The sequence below is a fragment of the Tenrec ecaudatus genome, chromosome 15 (assembly GCF_050624435.1).
Source record: "Tenrec ecaudatus isolate mTenEca1 chromosome 15, mTenEca1.hap1, whole genome shotgun sequence".
Taxonomy (NCBI): domain Eukaryota; kingdom Metazoa; phylum Chordata; class Mammalia; order Afrosoricida; family Tenrecidae; genus Tenrec; species Tenrec ecaudatus.
This window is the reverse complement of record NC_134544.1, coordinates 55508964-55532511: the sequence shown is the minus strand read 5'-3', so window position 1 is coordinate 55532511 and position 23548 is coordinate 55508964. Positions and strand designations below refer to the sequence as shown.

Here is a 23548-nt window from a genome sequence, read left to right as displayed (position 1 = left end):
AAAGCTATCCAGAGTCACTTGGGAGAGGGCACCGAGGTTTTGCAAGGTCCAGGATTCTTTGCAGAATCCTGCAAAGTGCTCCCAGACACCTTGCCTCTTCTAGGACCATGTGGCATACGAGAAGGAGTCAATGGTAACTATTACTCCTGAAACTCTTCAGGTACTTAGACATTCTCTTTCTTTTGAAATGTTTTCAAAAGACAGGGTTGTACAACCATCTGACCACTCACCATTTCTAAAAGCCGATGCTACTGGACTGGACCTTTCAGTGTTAGGAGAAAATGCTAAATGAGCTCACACCTCGCTAAGGCATGCCTTCCTGGGTCAGTCTGGTAATGGAGAGAAAGGGGTTATTTCTGGGGCACTTAGGAAAGGGCAGACGATGATATTCAGGAGATAGCTCCTAAGCATCTTCAGTAGGAATGTTGGGTAGGGAAGTCCTGTTCAGTAGGAAACAGAGTATCTGAAGGTGTTAGTTTGAGACCTCTGCCCTCTAAGTACTTCCTCTTGCAGGTCAAAAGAGAGAGGTTCGGTGTCCTTTCTGAAATCCTTGGGTGGTTCAGTTAATGCATTCATCTGCTAACCAAAAGGTTGGAGGTTCAAGTATACCCAGAGGGGCGTCAGAGGAAAGACCTGTTGACTTCTTTCTGAAAAATCAAGCAGTAAAAACTCTGTGCAGGGCAGGCCTACTCTGACACACCTGGGGTCAACTTCTGTCAGAGTCCAATTGACCGCAGGTGTTAGCAATTCTTTCTGAAAGTCCCCTCCAGAAAATGAGACCCACAATGGGAACCCTTACGGCCCTCCCCTCCCTGTTACTTCCAAACAGATGGGGCTGTCTGATCCTGGAAAGATTTGTCGGCTCAGCACCGCTGCAGAGGCTGTATCCGTCAGAAGTGACTGGATAGCAGAGGGTATGAGTTCTTAAAACGAGTCGAAAGGCAAAGATGCAGAATGGATAGCTTTGACTTCCTGTCCTACAGCCGGCGATTAGCTTTATGAACTCAGGCCAGACACCTCACACCTGAAAGACATCCTCATCTATAAAATGAGAGTAGAACTTCTAACGCACACCTATTTTAAGTGCCATGAGGAGGCAGATCCTGGCAGCAGACTGTAGATCAACATACTACTTTTCTCAAGAGAATAATAATACGCAGGGGGTAAAACTTGTGAAAACCTCTTAGACATAACAAAACACACGCTGAGGAGTGGGTCGCTGCGGCAAGGGAATCAGGTCCACAGTCTCAGGGCACACCAAAGTCAACTGGCACCACATAGCCCACAGAGGCCATGTTTTACATCCTACTTCAGTGAGCTACAAATGGGGTCTTAAAAGCTTGTGAGTGGCCTTCTGAGGTGTCACTACTGGTCTCTTCCCAGCCAGAGGATACAGGAACAATGAAAATCAAAAAGACATATAGACACAGGCCACATACGGAACCGATTAGTCCAATGGACTAATGAACCATGCAAATGTCGGTCTCCACAACTCTAAAAGGGGAACTTGACTGCACCCAGCTACCACTCCCAGCTGCGCCGATAAGGATTACATTAAAAGGTCCAGGTAGCGTGAGAGAAAAATGTACAGTAAAACTTGAAATGATACAAACAACAAAGACTGACTGGTGGAGCCCTCAAGACAATGGCCTTAGATGAGGTCCACAACAGAACTCTTTCCTACTAAAGCTCAAAACCAAACTCACTGCCAGCGAGCCAATGCTGATTCACAGTGACCCCTGTGGGCCTCTGAGCCTGTAACTGTTTATGGGACTAGAAAGCTCAGACTTTCTCCTGAGGAGCTGCTGGTGATTTTGAACTGCCGACCACGAGGATCGCAGCCCAATGCATAACCACTCATCCCAATGTTAGAATAATCACCCTTTGAAGATCAAAGGGCAGCATTTACCCGAAGATAGAGTTCAGAGGGTTAGCAAAGAAGGAAGAATGACTACAGAAAACACAGAGAGGAAGTGAGATAAGGGTTGGTTCACTGAGGTGACTGCAATGGATGAGCTGAACAATATATATATATATATGAATTGTTGAATGTACAACTGATAAACTGTTCTGAAAACCTTCATCTAAGTCACACACACTAGAAGGTGTGTGAGAGAGAAAGGGAGAGAAAATTACTTTGGAAATAAAATGCCAACTTGCTTAAACAGCATGCTTAGAACCGAGCTGATTGACATTCCATCACAAGCTCACCATCATGTGAGCCATTGATATCAAAGATTTTGAAGAGTGGCAATTGGTCCACAAACAGCGCTTTGAGTTTCCCTGCTTTAAAGTATGCTCCAGTTTCCTATCCCTCTTGTTGGGTCTGCCTTACCTGCTGAGCCAGCTCTAAGTTGAATTGGAAAGAGGGGGCGGGGGAGTGGGGTTTGTGTGTGTGTGTGTGTGCTCATATACCATACAATTCACTCATTTAAAATATGCAAAACAAGAAAAAAATGCAATCCAGTGGTTTTTAGATTATTCACCTAGTGGTACAACTATCACAATTTAAAGTTTAGAACATTTTCTTCCTCCTTAAAAGAAATACTCATTGGCAGTCGCTCTGCATACTCCTTTACCCACCCTAGGCAACCACTCATTTACTATGTGTTTATAGATTTCTCTGTTCTGGAATTGTCACATAAATGGACTCATGTGATATGTGGTCCTTTATAACTTCTTTTATTTAGCATAATAATTTCAAAGTTCCTCCATGTCATAGCATGTATCATTTTTCTCAATACAAGTTGTCCCTGACTTATGATAGGAGTCCATCACAACTACTCCTTCGTATGTGGTTCATACCCATTTTGCTTCAACTCATCTGCTTGATCCCTTCAATGGCTCTGTCTGTCATGCTGGTTTCCATCTTCCCCTCTTTCCTCACTCTCTGAACTTCACCCTTGGATGAATACTGCTCTTTTGATCTGATGCTGATTATTCCAACATAGGGGAGTTTAGTCCAGACCTGAAGGGTGACTGAAGGGCCATCATCTTGGAGGGTCCACCAGTCTCTCTTGACCCAGAAATCTGGTCTCTTTTACGATTTTGAATTTTGCCCCATATCTTTCTTCCATTTTAGCCAGGACCTTCTAACGTGATCCATTTCAGGACAGTTGCATGGTACAATTTAGTACATGGACTCCAAGAACTCTACAAGGATCCCTGGGTTGGGGCTACTGAGGCGAGGACTGTCTGACTCCTACAGAAATAGCTCAACGAGGGTAAAGGGCAGGCTTCTCATTCATTTCATAGTGAGCAAGGACCTTGGCTCACCCTCAGTCAATTTCAATGACGAATTAGACCCCGTGACTACATAGATGGGCCCAAACCCAAGGAACAGTGGTGAGGATGGCAAAGGACCGAGAGGTGTTTTGTTCTATTGTACCTAAGGTCACCATGAGTCGGAACCAACTCGACGGCACTTAAAACAATTAGAAAGGAGGACACGTCGTGGTCTTGGAAAATTTGTTCTTTGTAGGAACCATAGGAATCCTTTTTAAGTGTCTCTCCAATATATTTCAGCAAACCTTTTACTTTTGCATTTTTGCCACTCCTAGGAGAACTGCCTGCCCTACATGCCATTTCATCTCTGCTAGCTCGTTTGAGTTAATAGTTCCTTCCTCTTTTATCTTTGCTGATTCATCTTTTGTTCTTTTTTTTACGCCTTCCCTAAGATATTATTTACTCTGGGCTTCAGCCACATTAAATCCTTTCTGGAACAAGGTGAAGTATAAATAAACAGAGCAGTCCTCTAGTTTGAAGCAGTAATCGTTAATAAAAAGGATTATCAGGAGATCTAAATATCAAAGTGAACTCTAATAGTTCATATTGGTAGCTCAGTTTTTGTGTTTGTGATCCAACTTAAGAAAGAATAAGGTCTTTGTACAGGCTCTGCATGCCACAATGAAATGTACTGAAATGTCTGTTCTTCGGCGATAGCCACGGTGGATTATAATACGCACAGCCAAAGGCCTTCGTAGAGTGAGTAAAATACAAATAAACACCTTTCTGATTTATTTGCTTTTGCCCCCCCCAAAAGAAAGAATAAGGATGTAAAAATGAGCAAAATATAATTAGAATCATATCCTTCTACAATTGCTTTAGAAAGAAAACTAAGAGAGTAATGTAATTATAGTTTAATAACCATTCCTTGTGCCCTAATCTAATAAAATAGTAACAATCTTATGCTTTGGATTATAAAAAGTTTTACACTATTTTTTTATATATTCCATCTGAACTTCAAGTATCCTTGTAAATAACATACACATTATGTTACATAGTGAGACACAGAAAGGTTCTATGACCTTGCCCCTGTCACTCGGCTGCTTAGTGGTGAGCACAGAGCTAGACTATGGTCTTTTTACTGAGTCCAAAGTGCTGTCTCTGCCACACATACCTAAGCGACTTGCTGGAAGTTAGCTCGAACAACCTAACTCAAACGAGTCTTTATGATAGCGATATCTGTTGGCAGTACTAGCTCATCAGGAGAAAAAAAAAGGTATTTTAATTGCTGCTGCTCTTGAGAACACACATAAGTAAAACTAAGATCAAGAACCTAAGGTCAACCCAAGTTCCTCCATGTACAATTCAGCACCATTGATTACATTCTTTGAATTGTGCAACCATTTTTAAAAAAATCATTTTATTAGGGGCTCATACAACTCTTACCACAATCTATACATCCATCCATTGTATGTCAAGCACATGTGTACATTTGTTGCCATCATCATTCTCAAAACATTTGCTTTCTACTTGAGCCCTTGATATCAGCTCTTTATTTCCCACCTCCCACCTTGCTCCCCCTCCCTCATGAACCCTTGATAATTTATAAATTATTATTTTGTCATATCTTACACTGCCTGACGTCTTCCTTCACCTACTCTTCTGTTGTCTGTCCCCCAGGGAGGAGGTTATATATAGATCCTTGTAATCCGTTCCTCCTTCCACCCTCCCGGTATCACCACTCTTACCACTGGTCCTCAAGGGATCATCTGTCCTGGATTCCCTGTGCTTCCAGTTCCTATCTGTACCAGTGTACATGCTCTGGTCTAGCCAGATTTGTAAGATAGAGTTGGGATCATGATAGTAGGGTAGAGGAAGCATTTAAGATCTAGAGGAACGTTGTATGTTTCATCGCTGCTACACTGCACCCTGACTGGCTCATCTCCTTCCCGCAACCTGTCTGTAAGGGGGTGTCCAGTTGACTACATATGGGCTTTGGATCTCTACTCAGCACTCCCCCTCATTTACAACGATATGATTTTTGTTCTTTGATGCCTGATACCTGGTCCCTTCTACACCTTGTGGTCACACAGGCTGGTGTGCTTCTTCCATGTGGACTTCGTTGCTTCTGAATTAGATAGCTGCTTGTTTACCTGCAAGCCTTTAAGATCCCAGACGCTGTATCTTTTGATAGCCGGACACCATCAGCTTTCTTTACCACATTTGCTTATGCACCCATTTGTCTTCAGCGATCGTGTAGGGAAGGTGTGCATCATGGAATTGAATTGTCCAACCATTCTCAGACTCTTTTTTTGGAGTTGTTACTCCCCCGTCCACACACATTCTGCCCCCTGAAGCTTCCTCTTGAATCCCTTAGAGTTGCTGGGATCAAAGTGATCCACGTAAACAGCTCTTAAGATAGCCCAACACTTGGCCAAAGACTGTACAGATGTGCTTTATACAATTGATGTATGTATATGTATGAACTGTGAAAAGAATTGTATCAGCCCCAATAAATTGTTTAAAAAATAAATAAATAAATAAAGAGAGAATTTGAAACAAACAAAAAAAAAGATAGCCCAACACTCAAGCAGATATTGCTTACTAGTTAAGTAAGCTGAGCTATTGCTTGGTTTTAAGAAGACGCTGGGGGTTATTTTAGTTTACGGTTTAAAGATGATATCAAGGTGATAGTTTGGGTAGGGAGTGGGCTTATCCCACTGCTTCGGGTCCAGAAACATCTAGAGTCCATGAGGTGATTGCTGCGCTCGTTGACAGTAAATTTCCAATTAACTTTACATGTGGAAGTTTTCAAGCTTCCTGCTCCTCCCCCCACCTTCATATTTACTTTCTAATCTGCTCTCCTTTCACTCTACGGACTCACTTCCCTTTCAAGTGTATAACCTCTCCCTAAGCAATTTCAAGCACTCCCAGACTTCGATTTCCACTTGCCCATAGCCAATCCGAGTGTCTCTCTGTGGTTTGCAAATGTTTCCTAACGGTCACCAGTAGACCATATTTCAAACTGTGTATTAGAAATTTCCACCAGAGTGATCTAAAAATACCCTAAAGAGCTAAAATGAAATTATTAGCAAAAAAACACCAAAAGCTCCTAAGTTGCCTATTTCAGCAAATATTAGCACCTTTACCAGTCAGCCAAGTTAAAAATGTCACCCAAGACTCCTCTCTTCACTTCTCACCATATAATTAATACTTCTGCTTTTGCCCCAAGTTCTTGTCTCATCATCCTTCCTACATTTACTTTCAAACCCTGGGTAGATCTACAGTAACTGCTTTCTAATGGATCCCCCTGCTTCAAAATTTCAATGGCTCAATGTCCCTTCCTGAATACTGAAAGGCACTATCGTATAAAGGTCAAGAACTGAATATATCACACGTAGTCAGACAGAGTACCTGAATCCTGGCTCTGGTATTTCTTGACTGGGATGAGTTTCTTAACCTATCTGTGCCTCATTTTCTTTACCTGGAAACGAGGATGACGGTAGTTATACTTACCTAATGCATTGGGTAGCACCCCGGTGGTGCAGTGGTTAAAATGTTCTGCCATTAACCTAAAGGTTGATGGCTTGAATCCACCAGCCATTCCATGGGAGAAAAAATAATGTGGCAAGTTGCTCCTAAAAAATTTCACAGTCTTTGAAACCCCATGGGGTGGTTCTATTTTGTTCTATAGGGTCTCTATCGGTTGGAATATACTTGACAGCACGGGTTTCTGCTTGTTTAATGCATTGGTTGTTTTCATTACTAAGCAACAATAATAAAGACATATCTGATTCATCACTATCATTATCCAGCTACGATGTCCTTTGCTGTTTCATGTTCTTTCATAACTTCGATTTTTTTAAAAGCCACTGAGTTCCACAAACATACTGACCTTGTGTCCCTCTTTGGTCCACGTTCCTGGACAGAAAACTGCAAGGGTGCTCCCTTTCTCCCACAACCTCATCGAGGGTCAGCACTTGGAGCACTGTCAATACTTATGTTGGGCATGACTTTAGCGTATACAGTGTCTGTGTTATCCTTTTATTGGTGATGCAAAACAAAACAAGACAAAAACTGAAGTCACTGTGGATTGGTTTCTTGCCTCTTTGGTTCTGGTCGATTTGACTTTGACCTGGCAAAGTACTTAGGGACTGAAAGTCAGAAAGCTACAGGAACTTTCAGTGAATGTAATATTTCTCATTTTAACTCATAGGCTTACAGCTTAGATCAAGTCATGGGTGTCTAAGAGATGGTAGAACTTGCCTCCTAAAAAAAATCTTTAGGATTTAGAGGGATAAAAAGATGACTTAAAAAAAGTCTCAAATAATATTTCCTTGATGAAAATTTGGCAAACGGGCATACAGTATTTTTTGACAAAAAAAAATTAGTTTCACAACTGATAAAGAGGTACCACCGTACTATTTGTTTTTATACTGTTTGATATTTACATCAAATGTGTTTTACATGCAAAATGTAGGTAAATATCTACAACCAGTCAATTCCTACTCATGGCAACCCCATGTATGTCAGTGGAGAAATGGGCTCATGAGGATTTTCAATGACTGGTTTTGTTGAAGTATATTTCTAGGCTTTTGTTCCCAGGTGCCTCTAGGTAATGTTCAACTACCGACCTTTCAGTTACTGGCAACGACTCCAGATAAATAGATACCCCAAATTAAAAAAAAAAATCAAACCTATTTGTGTCAGGACAATTACAACTCATAGTGACCCTATAAAGCCAAGGAGGCTGACCCTTGGGTTCTCCACGGTTGGAATCTTTAAGGAAGCAGACTGCCACATTTTTCTCTCACAGAGCAGATGGTGGGTTTGAACCACCAACCTTTAGGTTAGCAAGTGAGCACTTAACTTCTGAGCCACCAGGGCTTCTTAGATAAACAGACACTGATGTTAAACTAGAGTAAGTGCAAAAATTAAGTGACAAAGTACGCTCTTAATTTTTATAGAAATATAAACATTTTACATACATAAAATGTTGGATGAATACAGGTTAACAGGATTTCTCTGGCTGTGATATTGAGTCTTATAAATTTCCTCCCTGTTTTTGACTTATTTGTACTTTTCTACATTGAATTTTCTTACATCATAAGATTATCTTAAAGAAAAAAGAAAAGGAAGACTGTTATCATTTATGTAGATTTACGTACCAAGAGATCCTCCCCGGCCAGTCCTCTGTTGTTAAAAACCACACATCTGAAAACCAGGAAAGCAACTTTAGTTATTTCTACACAAGATTCTTGCTCACAACATAATATTAAATTCATCTTACTGGTAATTTTTAAAGCACTAAAGGATTTTTTTCAATGTTTTATAGAAACAATCTTTGCCCATTTCATCTAAATGCATTAAAACACAATTCCATATTCCTAAATGTGGGTTCAAATTAGAAAATTGTATAGTGAAGAGATATGTATAACTTCTTCATATATATAACATATATGTATCTCCATATCAATATATATGTATTTTCATGTAGATATGTCTCTAATAAGTATTACAAAATGATTAAAATTACTAGCCAAATACAAGTGTTCCTACTTCAATTAATAAAAATTCCCTACACATTCTATTGCAATATTAATAAGCATCTCTACATTTTCCGAGAGATAGTTCTTATTCCATCAAGGCTTAGCAAATACAGAGACCAGTAATTTTTATCAGGTGATACGTTACTACAGGAAGAGTTGCAATGGGGGGGTCTCCTCTATCCAACCTATCTGCACCCCAATTTCAGGAGCCTGGAACCTGAACCAATAGGATGGATCACTTGTTTGGGAGCAGTTGATCTAGGGAGGAAAGACTATCTATGTGTCCTGTCATCCTGTCTCTCCCAAGATAAATGAGCACGAAAAGGGACAGTGTCAGCACCCAGTAGTGCTCAATGCTATCAGTATCCCTGGTAGTCACAATGTCATGCTCGCTCAGACAAAATCCTGTACACATTGTTTCATGTAGTGCACCTGTAGTTCACATTGAGGATCCTGGTGGCACAGTGGTGTGAGTGTTGGCTGCTAACTGGAAGGTGGACAGTTCAAGTGCACCAACCGGCCTTCTTCTGTAAAGACAAACAGCCATGGAGACTGCGCTGCTCTCGCTTACAGGGCTGTCATGAGTCCATACCAACTCGGTGCCACTGAGTTTGGTTTGGGTTATTACATTCACACCAATTAAATTCACACCAATTAAATTCACTTTTGGTTTTTCTGTTGATTTATTCAGCCAGCCAAGGTCATTTAAAACCTACTCTTGCTGATCTTTGTATGGGTTCTGAGCACTGAGGAATTGCCTGCCCTCCATAATACACCCAATTCTTGAGTCTCCCCTCAGGAAAGATTTCAAGGCACACCACCCTTCATTCAATGTGGCTTTTTTTTGAGGTGGGGGGTGGGTAAGGAACTATTCTTGTACCTGAAAGGTCATAGTGAGAATTTTACTAGGTCCAGCTAAAAGAACAGAAATGTTCAACAACAACAAAAATTTCAGGAAGCTAGAAAGATGACATTTTATTGACCAATCTAAGGGAGATTTCAAGGACACTAGAAATACATGCAGAAAAATCCAGCAGTGGCAATTGCTTCCTTCCTTCCTCTATTTATTCATTTATTTTCCTGCTCAAGATAGTATAAAGAAAATTTGCCTGCAGTGGTCCCAAAGTAACAGTGGTGGGGGTGGGTGGGGGTGGGGGCGGGTGGGTGGGAGTGGGGGTGGTGCTCAAGCTAATTGTACCCTTGAACCTTGAAGCTCCTAATCATTCAGAAAAATACCGCTTTTGGAATGCAAACATTAAATCAGGCTTCAAACGGCTTCTGGGGCAAGAGGCCATCATGTGACTGCCTGGGGACAAAAGTAGCACAGGGAGAGACAAGGATGATATGCAAACTCATGCAAAAGCAGGCAATGCAGCTGGGATTGTCTTCCAAACTCCAGACTGGGACATTTGCCCTTTCCTCCAGGCAACTTTGAAAAGCAGATCATAGTTCTGATATCTCTTGCTAGAGCATGAACTGTACTGCTGGGCCAGTAGCAGTCATCATGGTTTCCTTCTAGCCTTAGAAATAGGGCACCGAGATAAAGAAGAGGGAGGGAGCAGGGCAGCTACACAGGGAGGTGAATGTGGGCTGCCACTCCGTTCCTTTGTCTTACTGCCAGTTGGTGTTGAACAATCAGCTTCTTTCACTTAACCCCTTTTATGCCCTGACAGGGACGCACAGTCATCAGGAAGCACTTTGTACAAACGCTGAAAGAGCTGGTTGTGGAACTCACTCCTTTCTCCACCCTCAATCAGCCTCTGTTAATGTCCCCAGTGGCTCTCACACAGTTTTAAGGGGTTTGTCCTTGAGGGAAATTGTTCTGAAAAACTTAATTTTGTCACCTATTTTAACTTAACTAAATTCTCCTTTAAACAAAGAAGATGGGGGTAGACAGGATAAATACTAAATGAAGAAACTATGAACAACAGACCAAGGAAGCAGGCAATTCTCCAGGAATGAAGGTGACAGTCTTAGCAGAGAGCTGCCCAGAGCAGAGGGCTTTTCTAATCTCAGTACTATGGCTATTTTGGATCAAATCATTATCTGTTGTGGGGAAGTCTTGTCCATTATAGAGCATTCAGTCACATCTCTAGCTTCTACACATTAGATACCAGTAGCCCCCGGCCCAGACATGACCCGCAAACATAGCTCCAGATGGTTCCAGGAGGTAAAACTGTCCATTAGCTGAGAAGGACTATTACAGTGAGATGGATCAGATAGCCTTAAAATATATTCAATCCAGTGGGTTCCCAGAATGTGTGTATGGAGTAACAAGGAGAAACAGACTCTAAGTTTATAAGCCTACAAAAAACAAAACAAAAATACTGAGACACAAATGAGGAAAAAGTGGCCCTTTAGTCCCAGTTCCCTTATCTGCTAAACACAGGGATTTTGTCAGATGACCGGCAGCAGTTTCCAGTTCTAGTATTCCCCAAGTCTTTGATTCTAAGAATAAAAATAATAATCAGCAGAGAGTAGAATGAAGAATCAACCAGTACGTACCACACTGACGTCAGATAATAAAAACCAGTAACATTTATTAGTGCTCATTATGTGCCAGATCATGTTCGAAGCACTTCAGATGAATATTAATTTTGGAGTGGCTTGCTCATTAAAAAAATATTAGACCAAATATTCACTAAAGATTGATTTAGAGCGGATAGGAGTGAAACAAAGAACAAGATAAGGCTCTTGACCCCATGGAAAGTACACTCTCCTTGACCCCATGGAAAGTACACTCTCGTTGGGTTGAAAAGAGACGCACATCATTCCAGTTGTGTGACCACCACAAAAAGATATCAAAGAGAAGCATATGATTAAGAAGATTCAATGAGTGGTATAGATAATAAAGCCCAATGCGGTCAAGATAGGCAAAATTGATTAGGAAAGACTTCATTGATGAGGTACTCAGGGCTTATGCTGAGACTTGTAAAAAAAAATAGCAAAAATTTTGGCAAAAGAAGAATACAAATCACTGTTGATTGAAGGGAACAAAGTGCATAGAGATAGAAATAAAGATATGTCAAATTTAAATGCTATCACCTTAACTCAAAAACTCACTGCCACCAAGTTGATTCTGACTTACAGTGACCCTATAGGGCAGAGAAGAAAATAGGAAAAAACGATGATGGAAAAGTAAGATAAGACCAAGGAGGCCTAAAGTTCTCAATGCCAAGTTAAAAAGTGATGACAAGGAGGTTTTGCTTCCAGTAATGATAGAGGAGGTGATACTGGACCAACTCTTCAATATAATAAATAATGACCAAATCTTGGGTGAGCTTTCAGGGTTTTTTTCATTTTGCCTAAGGGGAAATCCCAGTTGGTATGATTTTAAAAAATGGATACAACTTTAATGGTCTAATTAGTATATTGGGCATAACCGAAGAAAGAGCCAGTGGGCTTAAAAACAGGTTAAATGCAAAGAGAGAAAATTTAAGCACTAGCTGGAAAATTTTCTTTAAAAAGGATTTAAAAACAAATGGAAAAAAAATTAATGAAGAAAACATGGATAGAAAAACCAGCCTTATGAACCTGAAAAAATAGTAAACAGTTTGAGTTGACCACGGCAGTGGGAAACAAGTGGGGTATGCTCAGAAAGGAGGGACACAGAGGAGGGCTCCGAAATCCTGAACACAAACTGGGCCAGACTTTCTGAATACCCTCTTATTTATACATGTTAGGCAGATTCCTGATGTAGTGGTTACATGTTGGGCTGTAACCCGCAAGGTCAGCAGTTCGAAATCAGCAGTCACTCCTCTAGAGAATGATGAGGGTTTTTACTCCAGTAAAGATTTTTACTCCCATAAAGAATAGTCGCAGAAACCTACATGGGCAGTTCTCCCCTGTCCTATCGCGTTATTATGAGTTGGCATCAACTCAATGGCAGTGACGTGTTTTTTTTTTAGGGTTTTAGGCAGATGTAAGGCTTAAAATTGAAAAGATTTTAGAGGAGACAGAGTTTGCAGTTCAAGCTGAGCCAAGTTATCTGACTAACAACACCAAAAAAATCAGTACTACTTATAATAATCATTCTCATTGAATTGATGCCAACTCATCGAGACCCTATAGAAGAATCCATAGTCTCTACAATGGGTCATTCCAACAGTTCAAAATATACTCCGAAATTACCCAGTATGGGTCATGAAGAAATAGGAAACCATGACCCATACTCAAAAGATCAGACTGACCATGACAGGTCCAGATGTCAGAATTTTAAATATGAGGAATGAAAGCCTTTATTATATCTATGCTCAAGGACATTAAATAAAAGAAGATCTTAATGAATAAGCTCATAAATCCATTGCCCATCAAGTATTTTCTAACTCATGGAAACCTAACAGGACAGCATAGAAGTGCTCTCTGGGATTCCAGGATTGTAAACCTTTAAGAAAGCAGAGGAGAGAGCCTATTAAAATAGGAAATTATATGAGAGTAGAGATACCCAGAGGGTAAGGATAGGTGGGGGAAAAAGGGAGAATTGTTCACAATGATCTGCATATCTCCCCTCCCCGGGGGACAGACAGCAGAAAAGTGGGTGAAAGAAGACGTCAGACAGTGGAAGACATGAAAAAATAATAATTTGTAAATTATCAAGGGTTCATGAGGGAGGAAGAGTGGGGGAGGGAGGGGAAAAAGTGAGGAGGGGAAAAAAGTGAGGGCTCAAGTAGAAAGCAAATGCTTTGAGAATGATGATGGCAACAAATGTACAAATGTGCTTGACACAATGGATGTATATGTGGGCTGTGATAAGAGTTGTATGAGCCCCCAATAAAATGATTTATTTAAAAAAAGGAAATTGTAGAATAGAAACACTATGTACAATTTTTTAAAATCCACTGAATTTGCAAATTGCATCTGGCAGATAAAACAATCAGGGAGCTGGAAAACCAATCATTAAAATTTTCCATCCAAAGAATTAAAGGGGGAAAAGATTGGGAAAATGGGCAGAACCTTGGTGATTTGTGGAATAACACAAAAAGATCTCACACAACTGAGCTCCCAGGAGAGGAGCACAAGAATAACCAGAGCCCCCCGCTGGTGAGTTTGAACCGCTGATCAGGTAGTTAGCAGCACAACATGTGCCCACAAGGCCATCACGGCTCCTTGGACAAAGAGCATGACACAGAAATACATGAAAATTTGCCAAACATTTTTGCACATTAAGAGATTCAAGATGTTCAGTGAAACCCAAGCAGGCCATACACAAATAACACACCTAGATCAAAGGACTAAAACCAAAGATAAAGAGAAAAAAAATTAAGTAGTCCCCTACCCCTCAAAATGATGCTAGAACTTATCTATATGGAAACAACAACTCAATGATTGCCAATTTCTCCAAACATAATGTAGACCACAAGAAAATGGATCAACATCTTTAAAGCACTGAGAGAGAAATGAACAACTGCAACACCAGAAGTCTATATCCACAAAAAGTACTTAAGAATGAAGACCAAATACAGATATTTTCAGAGAAGCAAGAGAATGTACCATGAGCAAATACGTAATGCAAGAAACGCACACAAACAATCTTTAGTTGAAAGGGAAATAAAACCAGACGGAAACACACATATTCAGGAAGAAATGAAGAGTATCAGAAACGGTAAATAAAGAGTTCCCTCTTAAGTTCTTTCAAACATAATCATTTAAAACAATGTGACTGTTTATAACTGCTGGTTTTAAGATTTTATGTAGATATAAAACAATTTTTAGCATAAAGAATGGAGGTGGGTGAATACATGTATGCCTGTGATTTTAAGGTTCTTATATTTCTCATGAAGAGATACAATAGTATATGTAAGTAAATGAAAAGAAAATACAAAGAGATATCACTAAAAAGTAGTTAAATTAAAAAAAAATTTTTTAAACATTTTATTAGGGGCTCATACAACTCTTATCACAATCCATGCATACACATACATCATCTGTACATTCTTTGCCCTAATCATTTTCTTCTTTTCTTTTTTTACATTTTATTAGGGGCTCATACAACTCTTATCACAATCCACACATATACACACATCAATTGTATAAAGCACATCCGTACATTCTTTGCCCTAATCACTCTCAAAAGCATTTGCTCTCCACAAATTAAAATATTTTACTGCTCACTTTGGCAGCCCTTACAGTAAAATGAAATAATGAAACATTTTCAAACAATGTAAAAAGGGAAAGAAATATAGGAATAGGAGAACAGGAAAAAAAACAACAAAGAAAAAGTCAAACTTAAATCTACTAATTTACTATAACAATAGTTATGTTAAATATAATAAACTAAAAACTGCAATTCAGTCAGAGATTATAGACTATATAAAAAAGCAACACTCAACCATGTGCTGTCTATAAGCAATAGTCAAATATAAAGGCAGCAATAATTTTAAAATTAATGTGTGAAAAAAATTATATCATGTAAAAAGCAAGGATAAGAAAGCTAGTGTAAAAACAAAAGAAAGCTAGTGTAGCAGTAATAGAAAGCATGCTCCACTAACAGAGGTAAAGAGAGGCATTTCACAGTGGAAGAAGTAATCTACAGGAAGACTAACAGCACATATGACTAATGACAGAGCTTCTAAATTTCAAAACAAAATTTGACATTATCGGAGAAGTAGAAAATCCACACTCATAGTTAATTTAACACCCTTCATTTAATAAGACTGAAAAAAAATTAGGAAACAAGTACATGATCTAAAATCTGAATAACACTACCAACCACCTTAACACACTATATATTTATAGTAGGTTACCAATCATAAATAGATAATAACAATGGTAGAATATACATTATTTTCAAACAATTTTGATAATGCCTGGCACTCCCATTGTCACTAAAGTCATCAAATTAGTAAAACAAATTACCACTGTTTTTTTTAACCACTGTTTTATGTTTAGAATGTGAAGCTTTAGAGAATAACTGCAGTAATTAACAAGAGACCGTATCCCTGATTGTACTCAACTCCTGATTATCACATGGTAATGAAGGACAGCACAAGTTAATACATAATTCAGAAACCTCATTATCTCCTTTCAACTTTTTTCCTATAAAATCTATTCCCTGGGAAGGAAACTTGACCTCTTTTGCCTGTCATATCTTGAATTTTCTGATAACACTGTGTATCCGTATGCTATTACAAGCCCACATTATCCCAGTAGCAACAATCATGGGATTAAGGGGGAATCGTTGTTTCCAAACTAAAAGATGAGACATTCATATGTATAAAAAAAGAAGCAAAGAGGTGAGAACGCGGGGCAAAAAAAGAGCTGACACCAAGGGCTCAATAGAAAGTAAATGTTTAGAAAATAATGATGGCAACACACATACAAATATGCTTGATACAATTGATGTATGGGTTATTATAAGAGATGCAAGAGCCCCAATAAGATGATCTGTTAATTTTTTAAAAAAGAAGTAAAGAAAGGTCTTCCAAAAATTCTTAGCATTTAAAAAGTCAAACAGAACCTTACATTTAAACCTTAACCTTGCCACACACTAGTCGCAAAGTTTTCATCAAATTACTTACACTCGAGTTCCATTTTCTGATTGGCAAAATGGAAATAACAATATATACCATGGAGCTGAAGAGATATTAAACAATATAGCTAGATGTAGCACCTAGTACAACGTCTATGATTCAACTAAGCTGAGTTTAATTACAGTAAACGAGAAAGCTAATTCTGGTTATCTATTGCAAAGCCTAAATTCTAAGTAGACCTATAAGTTTGAAAAGGACAGCAAGTTATTATTTAATTAGCAGTTTATTTCTTAGATATAATTCAAAACTCATGCTTATCAGGAGACAAAAGAGTCAGAGGCATCTTTAATGTGAGGAAATTAAAACAGTATTATACATCTAGAAACCACTATTTTAGCACCAAAAATTCTTTCTCTGAGATAACTGAACTCTGAAAGAGAATTCCAATCTTTTATGTAATATCCCCATTAAAGACACAATTTACTGAAGAAAAAAATCTCATTAGCTGTACCCTTTCACATTTACTGCTTTCTGTCACATATAACTCATAAGAAAGCTAGTTGATGGCATTCCATGATGCTCACCTTCCCGACTTGATCACTGAAGACAAAGAGGGTGCATAAGCAAATGTGGTGAAGAAAGCTGATGGTGCCCGGCTATCAAAAGATATAGCATCTGCGGTCTTAAAGGGTTGAAGGTAAACAAGCGGCCATCTAGCCACAAAGCCCACATGGAAGAAGCACACCAGCCTGTGCGATCATAAGGTGTCAAAGGGATGAGGTATCATGCGTCAAAGAACAAAAAATCATATCATTGTGAATGAGGGGGACTGCGGAGTGGAGACTCAAAGCCCATCTGTAGGCAACTGGACATCCCTTTACAGAAGAGTCATGGGGAGGGGACAAGCCAGTCAGAGTGCAGTGTAGCAACAATGAAACATACAACTTTCCTCTAGCTCCTAAATGCTTCCTCCCGACCTGCTATCATGATCCCAATTCTACCTTACAAATCTGGCTAGACAAGAAGGTGTACACTAGTATAGATAGGAACTGGAAACACAGGGAATCCAGGACAGATGATCCCTTGAGGGTCAGTGGTGAGAGTGGCGATACCAGCAGGATAGAGGGAGGCTGGAGTAGAGAGGAGGAACTGATTATAAGAATCTACATATAACCTCCTCCCTGGGGGCTGGACAACAGAAAAGCAGGTGAAGGGAGACGTCAGACTGTGTAAGATATGACAAAATAATAATTTATAAATTATCAAGGGTTCATGAGGGAGGGGGGAACGGGAGAGTTGGGGGAAAAATGAGGAGCTGATGCCAGGGTCTTACGTGTAGAGCAAATGTTTTGAGAATGAGGAGGGTAACGAATGTACAAATGTGCTTTATACAATTGTTGTATGTATAAATTGTGATAAGAGTTGTATGAGCCCCCAATAAAATGATAAATAAATAAATAAAATGCTGGGGGTGCGGGGGAAGGAAAGCTAGTTGAGTCTCATTTTGTAGATTCTGTCAACGAACATTAAACTAGGCTCCAGAAAATCCTATTTAATAACAAACGTGCTCCAAAGCAATAGGTCTACTAATGAACACTAGCTACTCCAGAATCACAGATCAATGTTGGAAATGTTATTATTTAAAGAAGAGTCCCAGTCACGTGTTACAGGACGTGGATTCTGGAGGTGACCCCACCCTAACAAGGCTTCTCCAGTGGTTAAGCAGCTCCCCAGCTGACTGTCAAGATGATAGCCCAGAAGGGCTATGGGCAGTCTGACAGCCCTGCAGGGTGGCTCTAGCATGCAAAACCACCACCTGTACGTCATGTTTGTCACATCAGGCACACTGCTCTTCCTGGCTTTCTTGCCTAGAGTATAGACAGTAGGCGCCTCATTTCTATCTGACCAGATTAGAAGAACGAAGCCCTTTAGATACATGTTAGACGTATCTCCACAGAGGAGAAAAGGCGTGCTACAGAACTGGGATTTGAATGGAGCTAGCTCTGACTCAAGAATTCCTATAACTTCCTCACTTTGCTGCCCCTTGCTATCTAAACTAGTCACATTAAAATCTTTTTGCTAAAGAGATGATCCTCTGACTAGAGTAGCATTTGACTGCAAGCCAACTCTGATCAAAGGAGCTTTGTCACCGATGTTAATTGAGGTATTATCTTAATGAAGTACCTAACCATGAATTCTCAAGCGAATGGGACCACTGCTGAGTATCCGCCATAACTTTTCCCAGAATACCATAAAACCAGCTCAACTCTTTGCTCAGTGCTTTGTAATGCACATGATTTAATCTAGCTGGGCCTCATCAATCAGTTAACTGACCCACTCTCAAAATTTTAAAAACAAAATTATTCTAACAACAAACATTTAATGACTTCTTATCCTAGATAGTGCTTTTCTTTTGGGGGGAGGTAGTCAGAACTTGTCCCTCTGTTGATGGCTTTCTTTTCTTTAGTTCAGTGTCTCCATCCTTCCTCTCTCAAGAAGAATCTGTAAGCGACCCCCAGGCACTTCTAATGCTGCACGAAAAATTCAAATCATATAAAGCTCTAGTATCCACTGGTACTTTGACCCCTTAATAGAAAATGTTCCTTCCCAAACTCCAAACATGAAATAGAACAATTTAAAACCACCCCACTTTAGTTCATTTTAAATTATCTTCCACTTCAAATCTCAAAAAATACAAATGATGGGCAATGGCATCTTTCTACACACAGGCATTCTACAGCAAGGAACAAAGGATCTTGGTGTCAGATTTGAAATAACTAATTTTAATCTTATGAAAAGGTTAAATAGTTTAAAAGCCAGGGAAATACATTCCTGTAAGTAGGAAAAACCTGACAAGAAAATACAACATTTCTTCCAACCTAAGTCTACAATCTTGAGAAACTTTCGATTGATTTCTTTGCCCTTTGCTGACAACTCCTGTTTCTCTCCATCCTCTTGCAAACCTCTCACATGAACGATTCACTGCTGTGAGCCTCCTCTCTGGAGCAGCTCCCTGGAGCTCACAGCAGCTAATAAGGACCCACAGCAGCTCAGCTTCCCTCCTCCTTGCTCTACTGAATCTCCTCAAATTTCACTGCATCCATCCTCATCCTCCTGGCTCTTCCGGTTGCACTGACCACTTCCAACCTATCCTTGTGCTTAAACAATGTCTCTTGTCTAACACACTGACCACTCAGTGGTAAAGGCTGCTCGCGATCACCCAATGTCCATCCTACCTTTCTTTCTAAGCAACAAAACACCTCATTTTAATTGGGTTTGTGGTTGCCCAAATTAAGATTAAACTTCCAGGAGAAAAAAAAACAACACTTCCGAGCCCTTCTTGCAGCTAAGAGCAGAACAATGGGGCATACATACAAATGGTGTGAACAAGGGCCACAAAGAATATGCTGCAAATTCTACTCTACAAATCCCGCTAGACCAGCGCATTACATGGGTACAGATCAGAGCTGGAAACACAGGGAATCCAGAACAGATGAACCCCTCATCACCTGTAATGAGAGTAGCAATAACGGGAGGGTAAGGGAGAAAGGGGGAACCGGTCACAAGGATCTACATATAACCCCCTCCCTGGGGGACTGACAACAGAAAAGTGGGTGAAGGGAGACATCACAGTGGAAGACATGAAAAAGTAATTCATAAATTATCAAGGGTTGTGAGGGAGGAAAGGTGAGGGAGGGAGAGGGAAAAAAGAGGGTAAAAAAAGAGCCCATACCAAGGGCTCAAATAGAAAGCAAATGTTTTGAGGATGATGATGGCAACAAATGTACAAATGTGCTTGACACAGTGGATGGATGGATGGGCTGTGATAACAGCTGTATGAGCCCCAATAAAATGATTTTAAAAAGAAAAAGACAGTATGGTTGCTTTCCTCAAGGCCCTGCGTTGTGTTTTTTGGGGGGATTCTTTTGGTGCTGAACCACTTACGTCTGTCAGCTGGAGCTGCAGCCAAGAACAGTATGATCCAAAGCTTAGCACACCGTGCAAGCCCTGAGGGCTGTCTTCTTGGATTCATACAAGGGAGGGAAAAAAACTTGTATCTTGTGTAGGTCATGATTATTTTGAGTTTTCTGTCACTTGCAGCCAAGCCTAGTTCTTTCTATGGCGTCCTTCCCTACTACTGCAAACTCTGCTCTCACACCTAGCCTAGGTTCCTTGGGGACATAGGTACCAAAATACTTAATGACTGACCTAGATTTCAGTGAACTGATTATTTCATAATTCTGGATAGGTCACTCTTTGTAATATTAGTTGGCATGCATATAATGGTAGATGAAGGCGCCAATAAAAAGGGCCTAAGTAAAATAGGATTCAGATGTTCCCGGAGGTACTGTTTTTCTCCTTGTTTTTAGTTGTATTATTGGAAATCAATTCAGAGAATGATTTAGCAGGCTATTAGTGAGGTACATAAAATAGTATCTGTTAGGCTATGCTAAGGAATGATGATTTGCTAACAAAGAAATCTTGGGTATATTAATAAGTTTTCTAAGTGCTTTATATATCATTTACATGTAAATTACTAGAGGGATGCATCGTTTTCTTTAGTTCTCTGGTTTATACTATGAAGACTTCTCTCTAAGCAAACACCTGGCCTCTCTTTGTCCCTTTTCATGTCCTCCAGGGGGTAGAAGTCCTACGTGATGAATACTTTTCAGAAGACTGGTTGGAGCTGCACCGCGTGACACTGCTTCCCTCCACTTAGACCTACCTGTTCAGTCATACGCGCTGTGCTCTGGCAATGGAGATGGACAATACAGGCAGGCCAAATATTTGCCCATCAAGTTGATTTATGTTAATTTTCTTTTTTTTTATTGTTTATTGTTAATTTTCTTAATGAAGTTTTTGCTCACAATGATCACAGGTGAGCTTTTTAGCCTAGTTGGGGATGGATATAATGGTAGATGAAACACTTTTTTTTTCCTTAAGAAAAAATAAGCCAAAGTAAAATATAATTCAGATGTTCTCCGAGGTGCTGTTCTTTGCCTTGTTTTTAATTTTTTAGTTGTATTATTGGAAATCGATTCAATGATTTAACAGCTTATTAGTGAGGACCATCAAATAATATACCTGTTCCATCCATTATTAATTTTGAATTAGTTGGCCTTAACAGAGCAGCGTGTTTTGTTAGTTTTCAGGAACATGAAAAACATTTTTTTTTAAATAGTAACAATGTTTTATTTGTTCACATGCTGAGAGCTAGGTTCTGTCCAATGTGTAAATCCTATCTCAACACAAAGCACCAAATGATTCCCTGGCGAGATCACTGCACACGGCCTTCTTTAAATGTTCTGAACACTGATGTAGGGCAAGAACACCCTATGTTAGAACACGATGTCAGAGGTTAGGGCAGGAACATGTATACAAAACTCTCTGGTGCAAGAGTATAATACCACTCACACATTCCTGTAAGCAAAGCCGAGGTTTACAATCCCCAAAAGAAAAGTTTGCTTTTACTTGCTCTCTTACATTATAAACAAAATTCTATCTGGAAATGGAAGATGAGCTAAGGAAGGCAGAAACATTTTGTTTTTTTGTTCAAGTGCCGTGGAGTCAGTTTTCAACACGAGTGACCTCTCGTGACAGAGTAGAACTTCCCCATTGGGTTCACTCACTCACAGCCCATGAGTTGATTCCGACTCAGAGTGACTATGTAGGGCAAGGTAGAACTGGCCTTGTGGGTTTCCCAGACGCTGTTTACTACGGGAGGAGAGAGCTTCGTGGCTCTCCGAGAGCAGCTGGTGGTTTTTAACTGCTGGCCTTGTGGTCAGCAGCCCAACACCTGAGGAAGATGAGGCTAGCTGCTCCCACAAAGATTCTACCCTATGAGGGCTCCTCCCCATTGGCTTATTTAAGATGTCATCTTTTTGAGAGCAAACACTAGCTCCCCCTCCCCTGGAGCAGCTGGGTGGCAGCTGAAGGTTTAACCATTGCACACCACTAAGTCTCCTAAAGAGTTAGTAAAGACTACTTTATTACAGGGCACTAAACCAATTATTTCATATATACTAATCATGGAAACCCTCTGAGGTAGATTGAAAGAGAAATGCAAAATCTTCTGAAAATGAAAATAAATGAGGGATGGATCCAAACCCTACTAATAATTTTATTAACCTTGGCATCTTTCTCTTTTCTGCTACCTTCACACACAATCTGATTTGGCATTACAAATCCCTAAACTCAACAGGCTGGACTTGCAAGCAACCAGGGATGACCAGGTCGAGTCTTCCTATCCAGTATGATCCTGGAGGGAAAGAGATAGCTCCTCCCAATTCTTTATTATTTCTCACAGTCCCTAGAATGAAGCCTTCCTTGACAATGTAACTTCGATCTCATTTCTAAATCAATAAGAGAGACCATTTGAATCCCGGAGCAGCTAGAATCTCCAATTGCTTTAAAGCACAGTGCAACCATATCCTGGGTAGTAAAACCTGGCAACTTCTACAAGTGATGGAAGAAAGCCATGCCTCTGGCAGTTCCGGGGCTTAAGAGATTCAGTCCTTGAGTTTCAACTACATTGTTTTGAAAAAGCAGTTTCTAAGCCTTGGGAGCCAGTTCAGGCCAAGACTAGACTCAGCAATTTAAATATGTACAAAAGGCTTTATAATCTTTTGTACTCCAGAAACCTCAGTTTTAGCCAAAATTAGAGTCAAGCCTCAGGTCTCAGTGGGTGGTGTCTAAAGAAGGAATAATGAGAAATTCCTTAAAAAAAAAAAAAGAGAGAAATTCCTCTTAGTGCCAATCTCATTGGAACCATAATTCTGGAACACCTATGGTAGCTTGAGAGCATGTCACCTCGTGGGCAAAATAGGCTTTATCTGTAAAAGAGAAACTTGTTAAAAATGAATCAGCTACCATAGCATTGTCCTCTTTATATCAAAATATGTTCATTAAGGTACACTCGGTGTCAGCTAGTCACAGAAATGAGTGTGCCAAGTTTAATAAAAGATACTGCCATTGTAAATACAGTGTGTTCCCTGACAGGAAGCGTTAACACCTGAAAAAGCAGAGGCACAGTAAGCAGTACCTTTCACAATGACCTCTGTGTTAAGATTCTGGGTGGAACCTAAAATTTCAAATTGCTAAGTCACTTCCAAAACATGAAATTGCACCTGGCGACTGAGTTGAATAATGGTAATCCCAAAATGCTTTGGTATCATCAGCTGGACATCAGCCATGTGCACCTGCAGACTGGGGTGCACAGAAGAGGCCAGGGTATCTTCTTGCAGCTGTGGGTGGGGAGGCCTCGACTTGCCTTTGGGGAAATAAGAAAGACCTAGAAGCTGACTG

General features: G+C 40.0%; 1 protein-coding gene across 1 annotated transcript in view; it reads right to left on the bottom strand.

Annotated features, from left to right (window-relative positions):
- Positions 1-23548, bottom strand: part of ABHD3 (abhydrolase domain containing 3, phospholipase) — a 62689-nt gene that overhangs the window by 25964 nt on the left and 13177 nt on the right. Inside the window, exon 5 of the mRNA XM_075532729.1 lies at positions 8394-8439. Within this exon, the coding sequence (XP_075388844.1) occupies positions 8394-8439 (46 nt within the window). The remainder of the gene's footprint in view (positions 1-8393; positions 8440-23548) is intronic.